The following is a 24452-nucleotide window of genomic DNA, read 5'->3' as shown; positions in this document are numbered from 1 at the left end:
GGAATGGTGGCCCAAGTGCCACCAGCTGTGACGGTGCTGTAGTAACCACTGTGCTAACCGGAAGCCTCCCTCTGAGTCTCGGCAGGCAGTCCTGGAGCCTGGACACCAGGGCTCTGACTTAAGCCTTTGCCCCTCGGTTTCTCTGTGCCTCAGGATTCCAAAGCGAGGGCTCACGGAGGCATCAGAGAGGCAGCCTTCACACCAGTGTCCCTGCATTCATCCGCCCACCCCTTCTCACGGGCGCAGGGGCACTCAAGCAGAAAGACAATCAGGGCGAGCTGCACCAGACATCTACACTGGCTGTGCTGGTGCAGTTGTATCCATCCAGCAGAGCTGCTCCCTGGGAAAGCTACTTGTACAGACTTAAAGTACTGGATGAGGCAGTTGCTAAACGTGTGTTTTACTTTTGAGAACAATTTCAAAGCATGTGAAAAGTAACGAAGCTTTTTATAAAATCAGGACTAGTTCAGTCCTCTTTACTGTTTAGCCCTGATGGAACATAGATCCTCCAAGCTATAACGTAAACGAGTCTGTCTTAGCCTAGTGGAAAACGGCAGTTCAGAATGAAAACGCACGTACTGATCACCTAATGTGTGCCCGGAACCAGCAGAACGGAGTCACCCGGTCTGGAGGGATTAAAAATCTGGAAGAACTTGCGCCTTACAGGGAAAAGAAACCAGTGAACCAATGAGGAGGGAAACGGGCCAAAGGGGATGTTAGATTGTCAGCTCGGACATGCTAAAATTTCCTGCTAGAATCTCAGGAACGCCTTCACCTGTCAGCTGGAAGGGCCGGTGTCCTGCACTCCACTTAGGGACCGAGACACCAAGGGCGGGCTGTCCCCACGGTCACATCACTCAGAGAAGAGAGAAGTTCCAAACGGGGCCCCCAGGCAGCTGGTGCCACTGAGCCTGATGCAGGGGCACCTGGGGACCATTTGGCCGGATCAGAGACCCCCCCCCCCCGGTCCTCCCACCTCTCCACCCCCAGCAGCCTTTTTGATCAGCAAATAATTTCCACATCCTCTGCTTCCTGGGTGTCCCTTCTGGGAGCCCCCTTGTCAGGGACCCCCTCATTCCTCCTGCACATCTGGGCCTGGGGCTGGGAGACATGCCATCCTTGGGAAAAGTCTTCAGGCTGCACTTGCTGAAACCCCCATGCGATGGAGGCTGTTCTTAGACCTGCCAGCTTTGGAGAGACCACGCCCATGAATGATTACATCTGCCTGGAGACTGACTGACGACGGGTCAAAATAACACAGCGTCATCATAAGAGCTACATCTGCTGAGGCTTGCGTGTGTGCCAGGCCTGTCCTCAGACTTGACCTGCATGCAGTCTCCTGGTGGCTCCTTGCATAAGGGACGATGGTGCTCAGCCCCATTTCCAGGTGAGAAAGTCAACGCCTGTAGGGACTAATCTTCTCAAGGCCACGGTTGAATCAGCCCCCAGATGTTTAAACTGGTACAAGCTGAGAACACAAACGTGATGGTGGAGTGTGCATCTGCTTGTCGTCCCATATGTAAGAAGCTTTGTTATACGTTTATCCTAAAAGCTTCTAAAAAATAAAGACGAGGAATCCTGGGGATGAGTGATTACTTCCTAACCATTGTCTGTGTTTTCCGGACTTGCTATACTAAAGGAAAAGAAAATAAACTTTATTTTAAAACTCAAAAGAATCCTAATAGAAAAACTCGGGTAGAGTGCAGCTGTTGGGGGAACGTCTCCAAGACCAAGTGGGGTGGAAGAGAAGGGCGTGGAGGTGGGAGTGGAGATGAGGTGCTTTACTTCCCAGGGGGCAGCTCCCAGCTTGGACTCTGGGGCAGGTGAGGAAAACTGAGGCTGGAGCCCAGCATCTCCTAGGAGGTTATTCTGGGTACTGGTAGGTTTTGCTGAGGCCAATGCTTTCTGGCCCATAAAGCCAAATTATTTGGGGGCCACTGTAATTGTGAGTTAGACAGGTGGTCTGCGTGTGAAAGGTTTCATTTACTGGCTGTGGTCTGTTGGCCGTGGACAAGGCTGGAAACAATTCTGTACAGGTTTCCTAAAATGACGGGCTCTGACACTGATCTCACTTTTGTTACAAGACGATGCCATTTCCAAGGCAGGCGGGACTCTGGCGCGGAGGCTCGGGGGGAAATCACGGTGTCACTTGTCATTATCTGTATGCTCACTGCTCTGTACTGTGTCTGAGTGGCTTTGAGGTAGCGATTTTGCTACATGTGTGCGTAGTGTCCAGAGGAGCACAGCACACCAGCATTGTTATTAGTCACTCAGCTTTTCCTTACTCACTTTTGCTGGCATATTAGCATTTTATGATTTCTAAAATTTGTATACAGAATGTATCTTGAAACCAGCACCTATCAGAGTCTCTTCAATATTTAAAAATGTTGGTACAGCCACTATGGAGAACAGTATGGAGGTTCCTTAGTAAGCTAAAAATAGAGCTACCATATGATCCAGCAATCCCACTCCTGGGCATATATCTGCAGAAAACCACAATTCAAAAAGATACGTGCACCACAACGTTTATTGCAGCACTATTTACAATAGCCAGCACATGGAAGCAACCTAAATGTCCATTGACAGATGAATGGATAAAGAAGATGTGGTACTTACATACAATGGAATATTACTCAGCCATTAAAAAGAATGAAATAATACCATTTGCAGCAACATGGATGGACCTAGAGACTATCATGCTAAGTGAAGAAAGAGAAAAATAAATATCATATGGTATCACTTATAGGTGGAATCTGAAAAAAAATGATACAAATGAACATATTTACAAAACAGAAACAGACTCACCGTCATGGAAAACAAACTTATGGTTACCAAAAAGGAAGGGTGAGGGTAAGGGATAAGTTAGGCATATGGGATTAACAGATACACCCTACTGTATCTAAAACAGATAATCAAGAGGGGCCTGCTATACAGCACAGGAACCTGTACTCAGTACCCTACATTAAGCCATAATGGAAAATAATATGAAAAAGAATATATATATATAAATATATATGTGTACACATATGTATAACTGAATGACTTCGCTGTACACCTGAAACTAACACAACACTGTAAATCAACTATACTTCAATAATAAACAAAACTAAAAATAATTAATAAATAAATAAAAATATGTTTGCTACATTAGTCCAGACCCAGGTGACATTTTGAAGACACCACCTTCACATCTATGCTATTCAGTCGGTCCCAAACATCAGGCAACCTATACAGATAGTTAATGAGGCAAAAATAACTGCATCGTCTGGCTAAGCTGGCAGGGCTGAGGCGTGGGGACGACGTGCAGATGCAGGGACCACAGCCCTGTAGACTCAGGCTTTTGCTCCATCATTGCGAGGGCCTCTGCTCCCCAGGTGACTTTTGGAGGTGCCTCCCCCTAGCTCTGTGACAGCCTTTGGACACAGCAACCTGTGGGTCTCGTTGCTGCCTTGCGTCTGCGTTCCCCAGCATCTCCAGACCCCATCTCGTGTGCTCTGCGTGTGAGATGCCTCCTGCCTCAAAGCAGGACACCGGGAGTCCTGCCTGCTCCCCCGCCCCCAGAGTTAGTCCTTTCCTTCTCGTCTTGGGCGTATTTTACAAGCATTTGGGATGTTTTGTGTCACTTCCTCACTCTGCCTTTCTGAAACTGTTCTAATACAGTTTCCACAAGTAGTTATGTTTGCTCTGCTGTCTTGAGGAAAATGTCACGTTTAACTCTGCTGAGGGCATCCTGTGGTGCCTTCCCATGAAACGGGAGACACAGGAAGGGCATTGAGACAGAAAGTAGAGTCTAACAGTTTAGAAAGAGAAGGACGCTCAGAATGCAGGGACTGAATGTCTGTTTTGAAAAATGGTCTGTTCAGTAACTCCAGGGCCCTTGTTGGAGAAGCCGCTGTCTTTGGAGCAAAGCAATGAAGGGGTTTTGGTCTGAGGAGGGTGGGGTGATACACAGGCTTGCAGATTGCCCTCAGCTGGCCGGGCAGCCCTGGCGAGGTGTTCAGGGAAGGGCTTCCCCCAGTGTAGACCTCTACCGGTGGCTTCAGCACCACCTGGGAACATGTGAGAAATGCTGTTCTCAGCCCCGAGCCCGAACCACTGAATCAGAAACTCCTTGGGGAGAGGGGTCACTGGGCAAGCCATCTTAACCGAGCCAGACATTCAGGTGGTTGTGTGGGTGCAGGACCCCTGGGCTGGGGAGCCCAGTGTGGGGCTCGGACCCCACCATCTCTGAGCTGTGATATTCTTCCCATTTGTGAGTCGCCAGCCCAGGGGTGTGGGTTCTGACTTTACTACATCTCCACCCCTCCTGCCCATCTCATTGTGGTGCCTTCTTTGTATCTTTAGTTGTGGAAAATTTTTTCTGCTAGTCTGCAGGTTGTTCTCACAAATGCTTGCTCTGTAGGTAATTGCAATCTTGGTGTGCCTGTGGAGAGAGGTGGACTCAGGGTCTTTGTAGTCCAGCATCTTGGCCACCTCCCCAATACTTCTTATTTTAAATAACTCAAAATAATAAAAAGATATTGTCTATTTTATATTATATAATTATATGTGTGTATAACATATACATACCTATGTACGTGTGTGTGTGTGTGTATATATATATATATATATATATATATATATATATATATATATATATATAAATGCTATTTTAAAAATCCTTATTTCCTAAAGTGGTTAAGAATAAACACCAAGAGAGCTTAGAGATATATGTGATGGGAAGAGCAGGATGTGTGGGGTAGAACCCATGCAAAGGTCCTAGTAAAGACTAACTATGTTTCTGACCCTCCTGGGCACCAAGGCAGAAAAGCGAGGTGGGCAGACACCCAGCCAAATAGCAGGCATTCATTTCACCAAAAGCGGGGGAAAGGAAGATCTAAATTTTAGGACAAATTAAAGTGGATGCTTCTATAAAAGACACTGAGTACTATGATAGATAATATCTGCAACAGCAGTTCTACATAAGATACGAAAATGTTCTTCATTTGGTCATTTTAAGTCAGTAGCAATGGCTGAACAGTGCATTACAGAAAACTAAGCGAAAGTGGGCCACATACTTTGTTCTCTAGAGTTCTAATGATAAAGGGATAGGACTTGAGGGAATCTAGCAGAGAAACAGATGATATTTTTCCTGGATTGCCTGCCTCAGAAGGCAGGTGGCTCACCTGTACTTCATGCCAGACCTGAATCGTAGCTCATTCAGTTTAGTAACTTGGCAAGTCCCTAAATGTCACCTTTTCTGAGCTGTTGATTGAACACAGCTCCCATGCTTTAATATGCTAGACAACCTGGAGCCAGGGTTTCTATTTTGATGAAGCGAACTGAAGCATCAGTTTTGTTCCTGACAACGGAAACTATCCTGATCCCCAGGGTGAGGCCCCAGAAATACATATGTAAGAGAGGGCTGGCTCTTTTTCTCAAAAATATTTTAGAATATATTGAAATCTCTGGACAAATGGAACCAAGATTTGTTCCATAGGACGTGGAAGAAAATCTTTTGGTGTAGAAAAATGTAAATGTAGGTATTCTCCGCAAGGTTCATTTCACATTTTCTTGGCGCAAGAACCTCGAATTGACTTTTGCTTAGGATGTGTTTTTGTGTGATTTTGAATAGACTTGTCCTGTTTATGGGCCTGGCAAAGTATGTTTCTGTAACACATACTATCAGGGATAGATGAAATCATTTGTTGGCTGGGACTTCTTTTATAATTTGCAAAATAGGAATAATTATTTTCATACTGCAGAGGACACTGGATAAATAAGGAGTTATTTGGACATTGCAGAATATCAAAAACCCAACTACCATTATATGGTTTCAAATATTGATGTTGAACTGTATATCTGATCATTGTTAGCCAGTGGTCTAATATCTTAGGCTACTCTTAAAACCGTGACATCAGCGTGGAGGAGGAATTCTTTTAGCTATTTGCTAAATAAAATAGGCACATGAAAATAATATGAAACGTCAGTTTCAACGTGGCGGAACTGGGTCTAAGAACCGTCAACCAAAGTCAGCATTGTGGCTGCTGAGAGATACTGGCCACCGCATCCAGGCGTAGTCTTCCCCAGAAAGCAACTTTCCTCCCTGCAGATTCCCTGTGGGAATCTGCTCAGCCTAATCTGCCGTAAGGCTTTCTGCTCTCTCCTAAGGCAACAGTGATGGTCACGTGTACAAAAGAAATCTAGTTCCTGACATTACTGACACCATCATTTAGCACAGTCAAGAATCACTAAACAAAATTTTTTTTCAGTGTGTGGAGGAAGGACCACAAACTGATTAGAGGAACTAACTCCAAAGGAAGTAGGGCTAATTTAGGCAATAGAGCAGAACTTTAAATATTTGTTGTTATTGCTTCAGAAAATGTTAACAGATTATTACATACATAAAACAAGAGCAAGCTGGTATTGAAAAACACATGAAAAAAAGAACTTCCAAAAGTTCTTGGAAATTAATACATATCCTCAGAGACATACAAAATTAGACACATTTTGGTGAATTTTTTGATATCCATGGGTAAAGAGGAAAATCTTACTAGCTTCTAGAGATAAGGTTATTTATAGTTGGAAAGAATCATGCTAGCGTTTGGGTTCTCATCTGTGAGGCGGGATGCCAGACAACAGTGGTGCTGAGAATTCAATCTTGAGGAAGAAGGATTTTGATCTGAATCTGACTTCATTTTAGCCATACTGACAGTGAAGGATTAAATGCAGACAACCTTGTGAAGACACAAGAGGGCTTAGAGAGTAAACTGGATCCTAAACCAGATTATTCCGAAAATAGAATTACTCAAATGTGTAATCTGAATAATGGAAGATAAATCCAGGAAAGGGAAACATGATATGCAGCTGTCACCTTTAATATATTTTTTAAAATAAAAGTTCCTGTCATGGAAACACCATAATATGAAACCCTGTGTGTGTGTGTACTTCATGCCGAAATCAGGGCAATTTAGACATTTGTTAGACAAGACTATCTAATTCCAAGAAACATGTATTGAACGAGTTACAAAAGAATGGGTTTTGTGATATTTTTTTTTTTTTTTTGCTCACATACCTGGGAATTTTAAGAGATGAATCCTTATTACGGACATGGTGGGGTCCCCAAGCCCAAGCGCTGTCTTAGGTCTGTGCTCTTCTCTGTCTGTGGACAAGCCCTCTCCACGCGCTGGTCCAGAAGACTGTCATTTATCCAGGACCCCTCCTACTCCATGGATTTCAGCCCAAGGAGACCACCTGCCCAGTATCTCTGGCCAGAAGACCCCAAGAAAGGCCTTGATTGGTCCAGCTTAGGACACGTGCCCATCTTTGGACCACGGTATCAACTGACCATGTTTGGGTCACATCCATGACCCACATCTCACATCCGTGCCCTGTGGCCAGGAGTAGTGAGGGGGCAGTTAGACTGGCCCAGCTGTTGAGAACTAGGTTAGCTCCCGGAAGGAGGAACTCACGTAGCACAAACAGGGAGGGGGCAGTGCAGATGGATAGAAGCAGCAGCTGTTTTCTATATATGTTTTCAAAGAATGGCAAGCGGAGAGCAGGTTTGTCTTCACACGGGTGAAACTGGGATTTTCTCTGTGTCTCTAACAGGCACGTTAGGATGCTAGGATTAGGGTTATGGTTCAGGCTTTGAGAGAAATATAGATTGATTGAGGCCAAGAGTACCTTACTAGGCTCTCTAACTTTTTTTTTTTTTTTTTGCGGTACGCGGGCCTCTCACTGTTGTGGCCTCTCCCGTTGCGGAGCACAGGCTCCGGACGCGCAGGCCCAGTGGCCACGGCTCACGGGCGCAGCCACTCCGCGGCATGTGGGATCTTCCCGGACAGGGGCACGAACCCGTGTCCCCTGCATCGGCAGGCGGACTCTCAACCACTGCGCCACCAGGGAAGCCCCTCATGGCTTTTTTTTTTTTTTTTTTGAGGTTAGTCTTTCGATGAGACATTTTCTCTGGGCGGATAAGCCCGGGGAAACTGACTCTTGACAAATCTCCCTTCATAATGACCAGCAAATAAACAATATCATATCATACAAGATCTTTCATTTGCATTTAATAAACTAATAAAAATGAATCCATTACCAAAATACCCAGAAGATATTTACATTTGGTGTTAGAAATTGTCTTTGGTGACTTTGTAAAAGAAAAACTCGATGCCAAACTGAAATGATTGTGTTCAACCTGAGGAATTAGTAGCCTTCAGTTAGCACTTTCTTCTTCTTTCTGCTTTACGCCTGAGCTCGAGAATTTTTGCTCTCATTTAGCTGTAATGGCGTTTGAGCCATGGGATTATGTAATTCAGGTGGAGAACAATGGAAGCGTTAATATTCTGGACTCGGGCTCTGTGGCTGTTTATCTGGAAGAGAATGTAATCGTGAATTTATATTTGGCATCTGCTAAAGACAAATTGTGTTTTTCCACATTTGCAAAAATCCCGCAATAATAACCCTTCAGTTCAAAAAGGTTGTTCACGCCTTAAGAGAAGAGCGAACTTGCCAACGCATTAATCAACTCAAAAAGAGCGACGTACTCTTAGGGGTGACGGAAAATAGCAGAGAGGAAAAAAGGCCATGCTTTTTTTCTTTTAAGATTCCTAATTAGTCACCAGTCAACTGTCAAAAATGTTTACATCCTCTCTTTGGATTTGGAATTTCAAAGGATAGAATTCTAGAAGGGATGTCATGCTTATTTTACAAAAAGGGGAAAGGGTTGTTCAAATTTCTGAGTAGAAATTGGACTGGGCTCTGGGATTCAGGCTGGGTCCCTGGACCACTGGCTTGGTGGAAACCCTCAGGGGCTGAGTGAGGCTAGAAAGTGGGCTGCACAGAAGGATCTGCAGGACAGGACATGAGGCCAAGCAGCTCCAAGTTTTCCTTTTGTGTCTTAGGCTTCTGTTTAGAATCAATAAAGAAAAAGCAGTTTCCTGCTCCATCATCTCAAACAGAAATTGTCAAAACATGTTATAGTTCATGAGGTTAATAATAGGAACCAGTGGAAAAGAGAAAAGATAATAAGGGAGCAGATGGGGATGTCTGATTCCAAGCAAAAGAGTCTCAGGCTGACAGCGCAGACTGCGGAGAGAATCAGAAACGGCCTGAAAACAAACAGACTAACACTGACCCAGGTACAGAGCCTCGTGGGGATGTCCATTCCCATCTTCAAATCCGTGCTGGATTTGACAGCACTCTCGGAAGTGGTTCGCAGGAGGCTTGCGCCTTAGCACGAGCTCATCTCTCTTACTAGCTGGTAGACCTGCCCGGTGCTCCGAGCATCCTTCCATCCTCCCTCCCTCCTGCCCTCTCTGGATGGCAGGAGCGTCCAGGAGTGGCATCTCCAGCAGAGTCGCTGGCTGTGTGGACAGAGTAGCCAGCACACAACATCCGAGGTGTGACAGCTTCTCAGCAGACCCACGCAGAAAAGGCTTGGGTGGTATTAATCCATAGGCAGTGTTTCTTCTCCGGATTTGCCCTCTAATTAAGAGTCTTGCAACAAAAGCCAGGAAGAAAGCTAGAAGAAAGAGGTCATTGTTCAGAAGCATTCACTGCATTCAGACACATTGCCTTGTGCCTCTGCTCCTCTAAACAATTCCTCCCTTGTTTCTGATCTTTATTTGTGAGCTCTTTTGTGAAATGTCTGGTTCCTTTGTTTCTGTTTTTTTGATCTTGTCCTTTTATTTTACTGTTTGTGATCTCCAAGAAACCAGCAGCTCCGGGAATTTTCTCCTCGGTGCTCTTTTGGTTTTGTTAACTCTGTGTCTCTAGTCTGCTGTCCAGTTAACGGTGTTGAGTGTGTATTGACGGTGTTATGATGCCACTTGTCTATCGGGGCATGAGTCTGTGGAGTTTGCACTCGGCATGTGTGTAGCCTTTATTCATTTCAGGCATCCAGCAATTTACTTATTGGAGGAGCGCTTTTCAAACAAAACACACTGAAACTACAGCACAACACAGTCCTTATTTCCTGCATGGCCATAAGCAGTGCTTAGATCCTATGCCTTGAGGTTTAAAATCTATATCTACATTCAATTTAAAAAAACACCTCTGGTCTGAGGCTGGTCCAGAGTTCTATACTCCTGTCCTACCACCTCAATATTAGGGGCATTCTTCTCCAGGCATGGAGTTTTCAACCTCAAAGCCCAGTAAGGGGGACATTGGTGCCCACACTCTCCTAACACTTACTGTCCCTCGGAATAGCTGGACAGATGTGACGCGTGGCCGCAGTGCCCCGTCGTCACGATTAGAGCCTGAGGGAATGAACTCGGGCCTCCGCAGTAAGTTACAATCGGTGCATCCTATGCCGTCTGCTGCCCTGAACCACAGTCAGTGCTCAGGGCACAGTGACCTCATCCAAGAAGACTTTTGTTCTCATCCTTCTACATTTTACTTGCGGGTTCTCTTCTACGAGCATCTCTTATTTAAACCAGATCGAACTCTCACATGTAAAAATAAAGAGAAAGCCAGATGCTGGCAATGACTGTCATTAATATTTAAAGCCAAATTGTACACGTCCCTGGGAAGTTAGAAGTTCCCGAACAAGATGAGTTTTTTCAAAGTTTGTTTCTATTTTGAAAACCCCTAGTTTCTCCAAAGAACTCATTTTCAAACAACTTCTGTTAAACCAAGGGTCAGACTAGAGACAATTGCATTCACCATGTCGTTAGTTTGAATTTTTTAATGTTGTTTGCTTGTAGTCACGTACAGGATAACAATTCCAAAGGTTAATTCAAAATAGGCTGATTTTTTTAGGGAAAATGTTGCTCTCAGTCACATATGCACGTAACTCCTTCCAAGTTAAAGTGTGTCCAGAGGGAAGTGGTGTGTGTGAGGGGTCCTCCCTCACACCCCAAATTCCAGATTTCAGATGAGTCAGGCAGTGGGGAAGTCACTGGAGCGTTGCCTGACCTGCCCTTGTGTGTCTCGTCCAGTGAGCCTGCCCCTGGGGCCTGGCGGTCCCTGCGCTGTGGACGGGGTCCCTCCACTGCCGTCGGAGGCCGAGGAGACTGTGTCTGTTGGTAGCTGCTTTGCCTCAGAGGACACAACAGAGGACTCGGGAGTGATGAGTTCCCCCTCGGACATCGTGTCCCTGGATTCCCAACACGACAGCACGAAATCCAAAGACAAGTGGGCCACAGACCAGGAAGACTGCAGTGACCAGGACCTGGCTGGGACCCCAGAACTGGGCCCCCAGAAGAGCCCCTCGTGGGAGAGGAGTGGCCCTGGGAACTGGCATCTGAGGTGAGTCATGGACGGAGGGAGGTCTTTCGTCCTGGTGACCCAACCGATACTTGTGAGGTCACCGCACCCTGGCTGGGGACCTATTCTCCGTAGTTCTGTCTTCATGCTCTTTCTAACTCTGCAGGTATTTACAAATAATACATAGTATTGGCTTGTTTGTTTGTACCTTTTATATAGATGGTACCATACTCTGAGTGTAGTTTTCCATTCGATATCATGTGTTGAAGATTTATCCCTGATGACGTATGTGTTATTAGTTCACTTATGTATCCATTTCTTAATGAATGGACACTTGGGTTGCTCTGGTTTTTCACCACTGGAATCAATAAGCACGTCATACATAGGTCTCCACTTATACACAGAGCTTTTCGAGAAGAGAAATTATTAGACCTTCAGAGAAAACTCACCTGCAACTTTTTGGAATATTGGCAGATTGCTCTCCAAAATGGTGACCTGGTGTCCACGTCCTCCAGCCGTCCCGTCTGTAGTGGCCTGCCACTCCACATCCACCGATACGGGGATTAATGGGCGTTGTAGTCATATAGGTGCCCAATGGCATTTCGTGTGGCTTTAAGATACAATACCCTGATTAGTAAGGATGAGCATCTTGTCATGTGTGTATGACCAATTCAGTTTCCTCTTCTATGAATTTTCATAGCCTTTCATAGTCTTTTCGTAGCCTTCTTTTTTTTTTAAATTGGGACATTACTTTTTTTTTAACCGTTAATTTCTCTTTAGACAGTTATTTACACACAAAGAATCTCTAAGACGGTGGCTTGAATTCAACTGTTTTATTTTGTTGTATGAAAATTGCTTTTTGATTTGAATAGTGTTGAATTTGTCCTTTTTCTCCTGAACGTATATGATATTTGAATATTTGAGAGATCCTTCTCATACCACAAAGGACTAAAGATTATCTGAATTTCTTGTAAAAGTTTTAGTGTTGCTTTCTGACATTTGGGCTTCTTGTCTACCTGGAGTTTATTTTTGGGCGTGGTGTCAAGAAGGGATCTATTTTTCCCACTGGTTCCTGGTTCCACGTTGGTCCTCTGTCCAGTTTCCGTATACACGTCAGTCTGTTGCTTGCACTCATTCCATAGACTGGTTACTCTGTCTCTGCACCAGAACCAGTCTGTCATAATTCCTTTCTTCATTCTTAGTTAGAAAGGCAGGTTAATTCCTGGCAGCTCGTCCTTCTTTTTTGTGTTACTGTTGAAGTATAGTTGATTTACAATATCATGTTAGTTTCAGGTGTATAGCACAGTGATTTATTCATACATATATCTATTCTTTTTCAGATTCTTTTCGCTTATAGGTTATTACAAAATATTGAGTAGAGTTCCCTGTACTATACAGTAAGTCCTTGTTGTTTATCTATTTTATACACAGTGGTCTGTACATGTTAATCCCAACCTCCTAATTGATCCCTCCCCCCACTTCCCTTTCCCCTTTGGTAAACATAAGTTTGTCTTCTATGTCTGTAAGTCTCTTTCTGTTTTGGAAATAAGTTTATTTGTATCTTTTTTCTTCTGTTAGATTCCACATATAAGTGATATCATGTGATATTTGTCTTTCTCTGTCTGGCTTACTTCACTTAGTATGACAATCTCCTTTTTCTTACCTTTTAGATAATTTTAAGAACCAGTCACGCAATGTTTTAGAAACGTTAATAGAAATAAAGTAGATTTTTTTTTAAAAAAAAGCATAAGTTGATCACCAAAATGAATGAATGCCTTTGTATTTTTCATGTTTTTTTCAGCTTTGTCTAAATGAACACACAAGTCTCTGTCTGGTTAATGTAACTGTAGTGTCAATACTATTCTATTTTGGTTTATTTTTAGCTAACAGTTTATCACGAGCATTTCCCCAGGTGGTTGTATACACCCTCTAGTAATGTTCAAGTACAGCTCTTCAATCTTAAGGACAATTCCAAGACCAAGTTCATATTTTATTAGACAGAAAATTAGAAGGTGACAGTTGGTCCATTTTGCCTCTGCCCCAAACAGGGTGCATTGAGCTGAGGTTGGCCTGTTTGCAGAGAAAAACTAGGGCATTTCCTTCAGAGTCCACCTACACATAAAGGAAAGGAGCTTCACAGCAATCCTCAGGTCTGTTCAGTTGGTTTGCATTGGGATTGCACACCCTGAGCTCTGCGTCTGAAACTAATCAGACATGTTACCTCGGTGCCCCAGGGGTGCTCCTACAAAAGTCCCAGTGGATTTTGCTGGTGTTGACCAGATGTAAAATCTTGCTGATTTCTGTTCAAGTATGGTACTGTTGTCTGCAGCCACAGCCAGGATAATCACGGGGTCTTGGAACCTGACGCTTTATCCAAACAGGGAGCAGGTCATGTTTTTCTGCCCTCGTCTCTGGGGTGCCACTGAATTTGAGAGTAGTGTGGAGGGGAGGGCGGGGACTCTGGGCCCTGACCGACCCACGTGGAATCCCACCACCACTAACTAGCTGCTTGGCCTTCGAGGGTCCTCCTAACTTTGCTGAGCCTCGAGTTTTGCTTATATCTGTGCAGATAACGCCTCCTACCTGTCACAGGTGTGGGAGCCACTGGGTACCTGTGCACATGCTCAGTGCCTTTTGAATAGCCATTGGGTGGGACCCATTGACTAAGTCACACAGTTAGTTTAGGGACCAGAGCACCGTGAATTTTCATGGCACACCAGCTTGCCTTTTTTGGGCTTTAGAGTCAAAGGAAGTTGAAGATGATCGCTGAACTCCTCAGTCCTGTCTGTGCTGTTCCATTATTTGCCTCAGAAATGGGATCAACTCTCTGCCCATGATTTTTCATGGAATATCTGTAGGTTTTTCTTTTTCAACAAGCGTTGTCTCCTTTACCAATTAGACATACTCAGAGGCTTCAGCATGGTGTATCACATCTTTAGGTCCAAATGCATAACTTTCAATAAATTTCAGGATTACTTAATCCGTGCCTACTGTGGAAAGCAGGGTTACAAACTCAGAGGCCACAGAGCATGGGGCAAAGCACAAGTTTTCTCTAAAGAGGGCAGCCCCACAGCTTCCTTACGGTTGTTGCCCTGAGGAATTTACAGACCCAGTGTGGCCAGCGTTGGAAGAGAAGACAGAAATCTAGATTTTTATGTGAGGTCTCCCCAGTTTTTTTTTTAAAGGCTGTAAGTGTTAATTGCTTTAATTTCTTTTTCTCTGATTCCCATTGTAGCTGAGCTTTCCCCATATGTTTGTCAACCAGGTACATTCCCAGTTTTGGAAAGACTCTGTTTATGGGAGGAATAGTCTTAAAGTTAGAATTTGAAAAACATTCAGATGCAAGAAATGAAGATGGGAACTAGAAAGCAGGTAGCAGACGCAGAGATTGTCCCCCGAAGGCTGATTTCAGTTCCCTCCTTGGATACAAACGGTACTGATGCACTGCGGTGGGCACTGGGTCTAGGATGGGACAGGAGCTGGAAAGACGAAAGGATGGACAAGGTCCCCACGTGGAGACGGCCCTTATGTTGTAGCCGGGAGGATGGGTGGTTCATCAAGGGCTGTGACCCACCTGCCATCCAGAATCCAGTCCCCTCCCCATTTGAGAGATTTAGGCCTCCCAAATTTTAAATCTTGGCAACCAATTCAGACTTTCAGGGCCAAAAAAAACACATCTACATGCTGGGCAGGCCAGTCCCAGATGTGCGCTCCACTGACGGCTGGATGCCTTGGTCCGTCCTCCTCTGCGCACTCATTTGCCAACTTTGGAATCGCTACAATTACTCGGGTATCTCCTGGGATGTATCTCTTGAAAAATATCACTTCACAATATATTTGGGAAGTTCCACATTCTTCTCTTGGAAGAGGAGAGTATAAAGTCGCTTACAAATTCTGCAGCAAAGCAACGTGTAAATTTTCCCCTCTGCCTGCCTCTTAATATCCTTTAGAATGAGTGTTCCACTGAGGACCATTTGGGAGATGCTGTCCTAGGTCATCCCCCTTCTGCACTGTCACACTTACGGCATTTACAAATACGCACCTCAGATACATGGTTAGAGAGAGAGAGAATACACTGCTTCTGGTGAACATGGTGCATTCCAGTGATGTGCTCTGAGGCCCTGTCTGAGAATAGGGCATTGAGAGTTGGGACAGCAAAAAGCCTGAAGGGGAAGGGGAAGGTGGGGAGAGTCTTCAGGGGCCGACCGGTCCTGGCCCAGAGAGCAAGTCTGCAAAATTTGTGTGATCCACAATGGAGCAGATGACTGCAGGTGTCCAGACTGGCCCAGGGTCAAGTTCAATGAGATGATAAACTGTGCTTGGGGGTTGGTAGCCCAGAATCAAGCTGAAATGTCCTGAGAGCAGAGCCCACCACTGTTCATGGAGGTGTGGTCTTGACCTTGGCCACCTGGAAAGGGCCCCGGAGCGGAACACTGCCCAGGCGCACACGAGTTCAGTGAGTAAGAGAAACAGTAACAAAGAACGTGGTTTCTGATACCCTGCTGTCCCAGGAGAGGACAGGCCTGGTGACAAGGGCAGATGTGTACTCAGTCAGCCTGCCAGCTCTTCCCTTCCTGTGCCATGAGATGGATGCCCCTGGACCACATTTAGAAAGGGAGGCCGCTTGAAGGGGCTGGTACCCTGGTCTTGGTGCTACTGCTGGGCCCTGAGTCCACCTCCCGGCTCTGCCCAGCATTGATGCTGACACCTGGATTCTGCAGCTCATCCTAAGGTGGCATTTGTGTTCCCAGGAGGGGTGTTCTTCCTGTGATGATCCAGGACCTGGCTATGGCAGTGAGGCCTCTCCACCCTTGGAATGCCGGACGCCAGAGGCTCCGGAGCATAAGTTACCCTTTGCCATGATGGGCATGGCTCGGTCTCTGCACATGGGACACGGGTTCTGACGGATGGTGAAGCTGTCCCCAACAGTCTCAGACACCCTCAGCTTGCAGAATCTCCACTGTGGCGCCAGTTCCCAGGGGAAATAAGGAGTGTTTGTGGTTTTCAACTTTGCCAGGGTGCCCCGTACTATCGCCACCCCTCTGATACTCGGAGATGCATTCAGTATTGGAGGGAAGAGTGGAAGAACCTTTGTGACCTGCAAAGGCCCCAGTTTGTAAGGTCTGTAAAGTTCTAGTTTGCTGGGCTGTTTCTCCTCTCTCTGCCGTCTGCTATTCTGCAGATAGCAAATTCGTCCAGACTTCTTTGGCTGGAATTGCCTGGGGTCCCCCTTTGACAAATTGGAGGCAAGGACTCTTTGCACCAGAGCTCCTGCAGCCTGTCCAAAGAGCGTCTGTGGGGTTGGCTTCAGCTGAAAGCGTTTTTCTTAAACTATTCGGTCTAGTGGCAAAGTGCACGTCTCCTGCTCATGCACTGAATTTGGAGGCTCTGCTCCTCGCTGCCACGGCTCCAGCTTCCTCAAGGGCAGCGCTGGCTGGGCTCCATCGAATGCCCTGACAGCCAAGATTTTGAATTGAAAAGTCTCAAGGATAAATACCAGTCTTCTAAAGGGAGCAAGGGTGAAGGCTTGGGAACGATTAGCGTGTGCTTTGTGTGCTGTGATCTGAAAATGGTATGTTTTCCATCAAGTCATTCGATTCGATCCAATTATAGTTTTCATTGCAAAATAAATCTATGCCCTCAATTCAAACTTGACCCTGTAAGTGGGACATCCAATTCCAAGAGTCTTCCTCTAAATTTAGCACAGCCAGTAAATAATCTCCTTCAGGAAGAATTCGGCCCATGTGGGGATTGCCCCTCATGGTGAGGACACCTAGGAGTGGCTTCCACACAGTCCTGCCCTGGGTGGGAGTTGTGTCACCCATGAAAGATCTCCTTCCAGCTGCATCTTTCCTTCGTGTATGACCCAGGCCAACTCTCCTAATACTTAAAGAGCAACACGATGTGAAGACTGCCTGGCCTCATATCTGCCCTGCCTATTACTGGTGATGGTGCCCTGGGCCAATGACTTGACCTCTCACTTCTTTTTTTTAAATTGAAGTATAGTTGATTTACAATGTTGTGTTAGTTTCAGGTGCCCAACAAAGTGATACATATATATATATATATATATATATATATATATATATATATATATTCTTTTTTTTAATTTATTTATTTTATTTTTGGCTGCGTTGGGTCTTTGTTCCTGCACGTGGGCTTTCTCTAGTTGCGGTGAGCAGGGGCTACTCTTCGTTTCAGTGCACGTGCTTCTCTTTGTCGTGGCTTCTCTTGTTGCAGAGCATGGGCCCTAGACACGCGGGCTTCAGTAGCTGTGGCACATGGGCTCAGTAGTTGTGGCTCGTGGGCTCTAGAGCATAGGCTCAGTAGTTGTGGCACTCAGGCTTAGCTGCTCCACAGCATGTGGGATCTTTCTGGACCAGGGATTGAACCCATGTCCCCTGCATTGGTAGGGGGATGCTTAACTGCTGCACCACAGGGGAAGTCCATATATATGTGTGTGTGTATATATATATATATATATATTCTTTTTCATAGTCTTTTCCCTTATAGGTTACTATTAAAATATTGAGTGTAGTTCTGTGTTCTATATAGTAGGTCCTTGTTGGTTATCTGTTTTAAATATAGTAGCGTGTATCTGTTAATCTCAAACTCCTAATTTATCCCTCCCCCCTTTACCATCTTGGTAACCACAAGTTTGTTTTCTATATCTTTGGGTCTATTTCTGTTTTGCATATAAGTTCATTTATATCATTTTTTTTCTTAGATTCCACTTATAAGTGATATCATGAGATCTTTGGCTAACTTCACTTAGCATGATAATCTCTAGGTCCATCCATGTTGCTACAAATGGCATTATTTCATTTTCTTTTTGTGGCTGAGTAATATTCCATGGTATATATGTACCACATCTTCTTTATCCATTCATCTGTCAACAGACATTTAGGTTGCTTCCAAGTCTTAGCTATTGCGAATAGTGCTGCTATGAACATAGGGGTGCATGTATCTTTTCAAATTATGTTTTTCTCCAGATACATGCCCAGGAGTGGGATTGCAGGATTATATGGTAATTCTATTTTTAGTTTTTTTAAGGAACCTCCATACTGTTTTCCACAATGGCTGCACCAATTTACATTGTCACTAACAGTGTAGGAAGGTTCCCTTTTCTCCACACCCTCTCCAGCACTTGTTATTTGTAGAATTTTTGATGATGTCCATTCTGACTAGTGTGAGGTGATACCTCATTGTAGTTTGGGGGATTGACCTCTCACTTCTACTTTCTTGTCAGTACAATCGAGATCTGCAGTACCATCCCCTAGAACACTGCCTAACATATTGCCAGCCTTCAGAAATTGGCGGCTGGTGTTATTATTGTTGTTGTTGATGTTGTTTATTTAAAACTGCCTGAGGAAGGATAGAAACTTGATTTGTTGGAAATCCTTATAACCTGTGTCTACCTCTGACCATCTGCCTCATTAAACTATTTATAACATCTTTGTTTGAAAAGAACATATGCATATGTTTGAAAAGTACACATTTGTGTACCGATAGATAGATGGGGGAGAGGCTAGCACTATTTCTAAACTCTCGAATCCTGAAGGCAATCTTGCTGTAATCAGGCAACTTATCCATCTGTGTATCATACTATGTGCGATCAGTACTGTGAAGCTCTCAGTCCTGGGATCACTTTGGGGGACACTAATTCCGCAGAAATTCTGTAAGGAGTCAATGAGACAGATTGGGTAAGTGGGTTGCAGGCTCTGTTTTTTTTTAACAGTAGAACCACACTGAAATCATGCATAGAGCCTCAAAAGACAGAAACTGTAGCTTCTCCAGGGGAAGGGCGTCTCCCTGTATTGTCCGCTGCCTGCCCACCTTCTGCCTGGCAATCCGTAAGCTCCTTCTCCTCCCCCACCTGTCCGTGAGTGGTGGACGTGAGGGCTGTGGAAGCGAGAAGCTGTGCCTCTCTTATCTGCAGGGCTGAGGATTTCAAGACGCTTATGGAACTGAGAACGCGCAGGTCATGGGTGGAGGAGCTGGGCTCCTGTCCTGGCTTTTCAGCCCTGGAACTTTGTAACTAGAGGAGCTCTGTGACCTAGGAGCGTTTAGAGGTGTTTTATACCTTCTAGACCTCTGCAGCTTTGTAGTTATAGGAAGGAACTTTGTGACTCTAGCATCATTTAGAAACATTTTATATATTCTAGATCCTGAAACTTTGTAACTATGAGAACTTTGTGACCACAGAAACATTTAGAAATAGTTTATGCCTTCTAGAACCCTGCAATTTTGTAACTACAGGAACTTTGTGCCCACGTGAGCATTTAGAAACATTTAATACCTTTCAGAACCCTGAAACTTTGTAACTGCACTAACAGAGGAGTATTTACAAACATTAAGATCTTGGAGAACTATGCTGTAGGTACAGTAGCCACCAGCTAACCTTGGCTCCTGAGCCCGCCGGATGGGTAGCCCAAGTTGAGATGTGCTGTGAGAGTGCAATTGCACCAAACATATGAAAAAATGAACTTTTTAGTATTAATTATATGGAAATGACGATAATAATTTGGGTTAAATGTTGAGTTAGAGTGTACTAATTTAAGTTAAGGAAAATTAACATTATTTAATGAAAAAATAATCTTGCTTACTTTTTACCTTTTTAATGTGACTACAAAAAGATTTTAAATTACATGTGTAGCTCACATGACATTTCTGTTGGACCCCGTTGTTCTAGAACTCTGAAGCTTTATAAATACAGGACCATTTGTACACGGAATGGGGAAGTTAAGCACATATTACTGTCATCAGCCATCTCTTTTCCCAGGCTTCTTACCTTTAGTTTATCAAGTAACTGTTTTGAAATCGCATGGGTTGGTTTGGTTGTTGTCAGCCGTTGAACCTGAAAAGGACATCTTTTTCCTCTCAGACTTCGCTCGTTTTCTGCGACTGGGTCAATTACCTAAAGAAACTTTCCTAGCCACATCAAAAACAAAAATGACTTGATGTGCCGGAATGGGGCAGAATCAGCCCGTGCTTTCTTCTTTCTCATATAAAATTTTTTAAAAACTGAAAAAGCACCTGTTTGCCCAGGTACTGATTCCTCGTGACTGCCGTTAGTCTCCCATGGGAGTGGGTGGGGCCGTCGCCAGACCCCGCCCCTGAGGCTGCTCCACTTCCGGGAAGACTCCCGCTTGAGGCCGGCTGAGCCTCAGACGTTAGGCAGCGGTGGCTCGTCCGTGGCTGTGGCCTTGGCAGAGTGACCCACCGTGGGAGGGAAGGCTCCCGGTGAGGTTTCTCCAACACGTGCAGCTGGTATCGGAATGCCTGTGCTGCTTGTTTGCCCTTCATTTCCTTGGTCTTAAGCCAAAACAAACTGTCCATAAGAAACTGTCTATCTTAGAGTGGGGTGTGTGTTGGGCGTAAGGAATGATGCCTGGGAAAGGAACATCTGCGCAGCTGACTTTCAGCTAAAAAGAGGTGCTAATGCTTCTGGCCAACTGTGATTCTTCAGGGGCACGCAGGAGGGCCCTCCTGCTGAGCCCACAGAAGCTGCCCTCCAAGCCCAGGGACCAAGGGCTCCCAGCTGGCTGTTACAGGGAGAGAGGAATAGCTGTAATCCATCAGCGGCCCTTTGAGGAGAAGTGGATGGGGTGGGTGAGGAAGGAAAAGCAAATTCTGCTAAGTCTCCCCCTCCTGAAGCTGTACATTGCAAAGCATAATACATACATCACACTGGTTTGGGCTTTTGCCAGATGAACCATTCACCCAGAATCCAGAGCGTGGCGGGTCCTATCCCGCATCAGGAGAGGCACCGGCTGCAGAAGCCAAGTGGTCCACAGGCCTGGCCTTGCCCCGCCCCGAAGGTGCTCGGCAGCCTTGGGAAGAGCACCGGCCGAGGACCTGGGCTCCTCCCTCCACAGCGCTCCCAAGGCCGGTGGCTTCTGTCATGTGTCCACTCTCTCCTCCTGGACAGGCAAGGCCCCGGTGAACCAGGTCCACCCTGGGGCGTCAAGAGCAAAGTCAGGTGAGAGGTGGGTGGGATGTGTCAGCGGAGTGTGGAGCTGAGCATCTGGGACAAACCTGGGACATGTACAAGAGGCAGACGGAGGAAAGGGGCGGGCAGGCAGGCCAGGTGGAAGGCAGGTGGAAGGCAGAGGACGCGGTGTAGGGACCCCGGACTTCACAGGGGGCCTGACGGGAGGTGAGACGGGCAGGCGGAGAACAGGCCTGAAGCCCTGAGCTTGGCCGCTGATGGTTAGACCAGGCAGCTCAGGCCGGAGCATGGGTGGGAGGAGCGTGGGGAAGGGCTGGCTCAGGCCTTGCTGCAGTGCCTCCTTAAGGAGTAAGGATTGTCACACACTGGTTTAGGATCATCTCAGGGATTGCTGGGTACTCAGGAACAAAATAAAATTATAAACACAACATGCCACGTGTATTGGACATGGTATCACACACGTGTAAATGGCTTTTCATAAAAGAATTAGTACTCATTAGAGGACCAAAGGGTCATTTTAGACGTTGCCCATTTCAAACATTGCCTTATCAATCAAGCTGCTTTGTACCAAAATGAGCATACTTCAAAAAAAAAAGTATGAAATATTTGCCGTAATCCATCCATTTCAACAAATCACACTGGTCGGCGATGGTGCCTAGGTTTCTGCCTCACCCTTGTCCACAGACACAGGTTACTTTTCGATCATCATGACCATCCTGTGTGGAGTTGCATATCTTGATTTCTTCACGTGACATGCCAGCTTAAGCAGCGATCTGTTTCCACCTCCATGGCATGGTCATCATAGGATGCACTGACGGGGGGCACTCCCTGCTGCCGGAAGCTGTAGAGACCTCCCCGTGAATATGATGAACATGCTGGTGTTTATGTTTTTCCTTCCATAACATTGTTTTCTTAAGGCAAATTCTCAAAAGTGAGGCTAATGAACCAAAGTTCCTGCAGAGTCAAAGCTATGCTTTTGCTTCTTGATGTACACATTCCCATTGCTTTCCAGGTAACACCAGGAGCAACAAGTTGAGAGTCTCAGATCGTGGAGTTGTGGTCAGTCTGGGGTGGTCTTCTTTCTCCAGTGTACGCTTTATGAAATAATATCATCAGTGGAACTTCTAAATTACTTTTTAATTCTTTTTCTTCAAAGGGTGCATTATTTTAGTTTAGTTTAGTTTTTATTGAAGTATAGTTGATTTACCATGTTGTATTAATTTCAGGTATACAACTAAGTGAATATGTATATATATGCATACACATATATATATGTGTATATATATATTCTTCTTCAGATTCTTTTCCCTTATTGGTTGTTACAAAATACCGAGTATAGTTCCCTGTGCTATAGTTTTTAATTCTTATTAATATCATTCTGTTCCCATGGAACAGTGTGATTTTGCATACTTTGAAGGAAAGGCAAATACTTTGAAGGAAAAGTATAGACATAATTTTGTTTGGCTGGACTTTAAACAACTTAAAGTAGGAGGCAGCATTTGAAAAGTGCTCTGTTTTCCATTTCAAACACTGTTTTATAGAGCCCTTTCCATTTTTTTCTCTGCCGTACACTTTATTGAATATTTAAATGAGATTTATTTAAACCACCACATTCCGTGAAAGAGAAAAACACAAGTTTAGTAAATGCATTCAATTAAGTCTTGGGGCAAAAGCAACAGGAAACGCAGCCTTGAGCCTCCCGGGGTCGTTGTTAGTTGGTCCACAGCCACACAGATCTCGGCCAACGCTCTTTGTTTGCCGTGTCAGAGGACATTAGCTGAGACGGGTCTGGAAGCCACTTCCTGGCTCCAAAGGGACACAATCACCAAGTAAGAAAGGCTCATTTATCAGAACACAAACTTTGCTACGTAAGTGAGGATGGTACAAAGCATATTTCAAGCATCATTATCTCGGCCTGATTAGTAAGGATGGAAATCGGTCCTCGATTTTAACGGTCAGCGGGAAAGACCTTCAGCTTTCACTGAAGAGTGACAATCACCCCATATGTGTCTCTGTTCTTGGCACAGCAAGAAAACGGAGACAAGAGCCTTTGCAAAGGCTGCTTTCAAATTGCTTTGGCAGCCGTTGTCTTGTGGATGCCGCTGTCCAGGGACACAGATAAGGAACGTCCAGTTCTCCTTGGGGGAATGGGGGGACATCTCCCTGGATGCCCGGGTGGCAGCACCACACGGCACCTCTGGATACATACGTGGCCAGCCCTCCCCGGTTCTGGAACCCCTGTGAGCTTGGGCTGCGCCATCCTGAGCTCACGCGGTTGCCTCTCTGTGAAGCAGCAATAAGGACCTCGCCTGCTTTATATCTGCTTGTGAGGTTTATCATAGGATGATCTGGGCAGAAAAGCCCCAAGTAGGTCCCCGCGTGGGAAGGCTGCATGAGGCACTGGAGGGCACTGTGTGGCCCCCCGCTGTGGGCATTTCCCCCATCCAGTTAAAACCCTGAGGGGCCTGGGGAGGGGGATGGGCTGGGGAGGCTGTCACCAGTGTCACTGCTGCCCTGAGGTTTGCTGTAGTCGTGGTGTTCACTGTGCACCACACACACACACACACACACACACACACACACACACCATCTGCGGCCCAGTAGGTCCAAGGGCAGCAGTGGTCCAATGCCTTTGGAACTGCAAGAAGTTGACTATGAGTTGTACCTTCTTCGGATATTTCCAGAAAAGAGTGAATTACGTAAATAATGAGATAAACGAATGCTCTCCCTTTCTGCTTGGTCTTCCCTAGAAGTGGAAGAGTTGCTCCAGCCTCACATGAGGATGAAGACCTATTCATGACCGGCCAGTTCCAGAAAACCCTTGCAGAACTGGACGAAGAGCTGGAAGGTAAGCAGCGCGGGCTCCTGCTTGGACCTTTGCCCCGTGTGGCCGGCGCTCTGAGGGTTATCTTCTCTGGCTGAACTTCATGGCATCACACGGGGAAGATGTCTGCAGAGGGAACGCAGCTCCGTGTGAGGAAGGCCCGGACTGGGGGCTGAGCACATAGGTGAGCACAGCTCCCTGGAGGGGACCTTGCATCTGGGCTGCTGAACAGTCCCGAGGAAACGTCTGAGCAGCTGCTTAAAACCTCCTCTGAGTAATACTGATTTTGCACATTAAAAAGTCTTCCATACACATGAACAGAAAAAAAGTTCTCCAGTCCTCAAATGAGTTAGGGAAACACTGGGTGCCACACAGGCAAACAGGGCTGTTTATTAAACCTCCAACCCTGTTACTTGCTAATATGGGGGCTGACTTTCAAAGGGAAACGCAGAACACAGCGTGTTGACAGGGACCCCTCTTAGAGCCGGG

General features: G+C 45.6%; 1 protein-coding gene across 3 annotated transcripts in view; it reads left to right on the top strand.

The window, feature by feature from the left end:
• Positions 1-24452, top strand: part of COBL (cordon-bleu WH2 repeat protein) — a 259545-nt gene that overhangs the window by 219504 nt on the left and 15589 nt on the right. For all 3 annotated transcript variants that reach the window (XM_060020105.1, XM_060020107.1, XM_060020106.1), the window contains exons 10-11: positions 10920-11229; positions 23890-23987. In XM_060020105.1, coding sequence (XP_059876088.1) covers positions 10920-11229; positions 23890-23987 — 408 coding nt within the window. The remainder of the gene's footprint in view (positions 1-10919; positions 11230-23889; positions 23988-24452) is intronic.

This window comes from Delphinus delphis, chromosome 9 (assembly GCF_949987515.2).
Source record: "Delphinus delphis chromosome 9, mDelDel1.2, whole genome shotgun sequence".
Lineage (NCBI taxonomy): Eukaryota > Metazoa > Chordata > Mammalia > Artiodactyla > Delphinidae > Delphinus > Delphinus delphis.
This window is presented reverse-complemented; position numbering and strand designations above follow the sequence as displayed.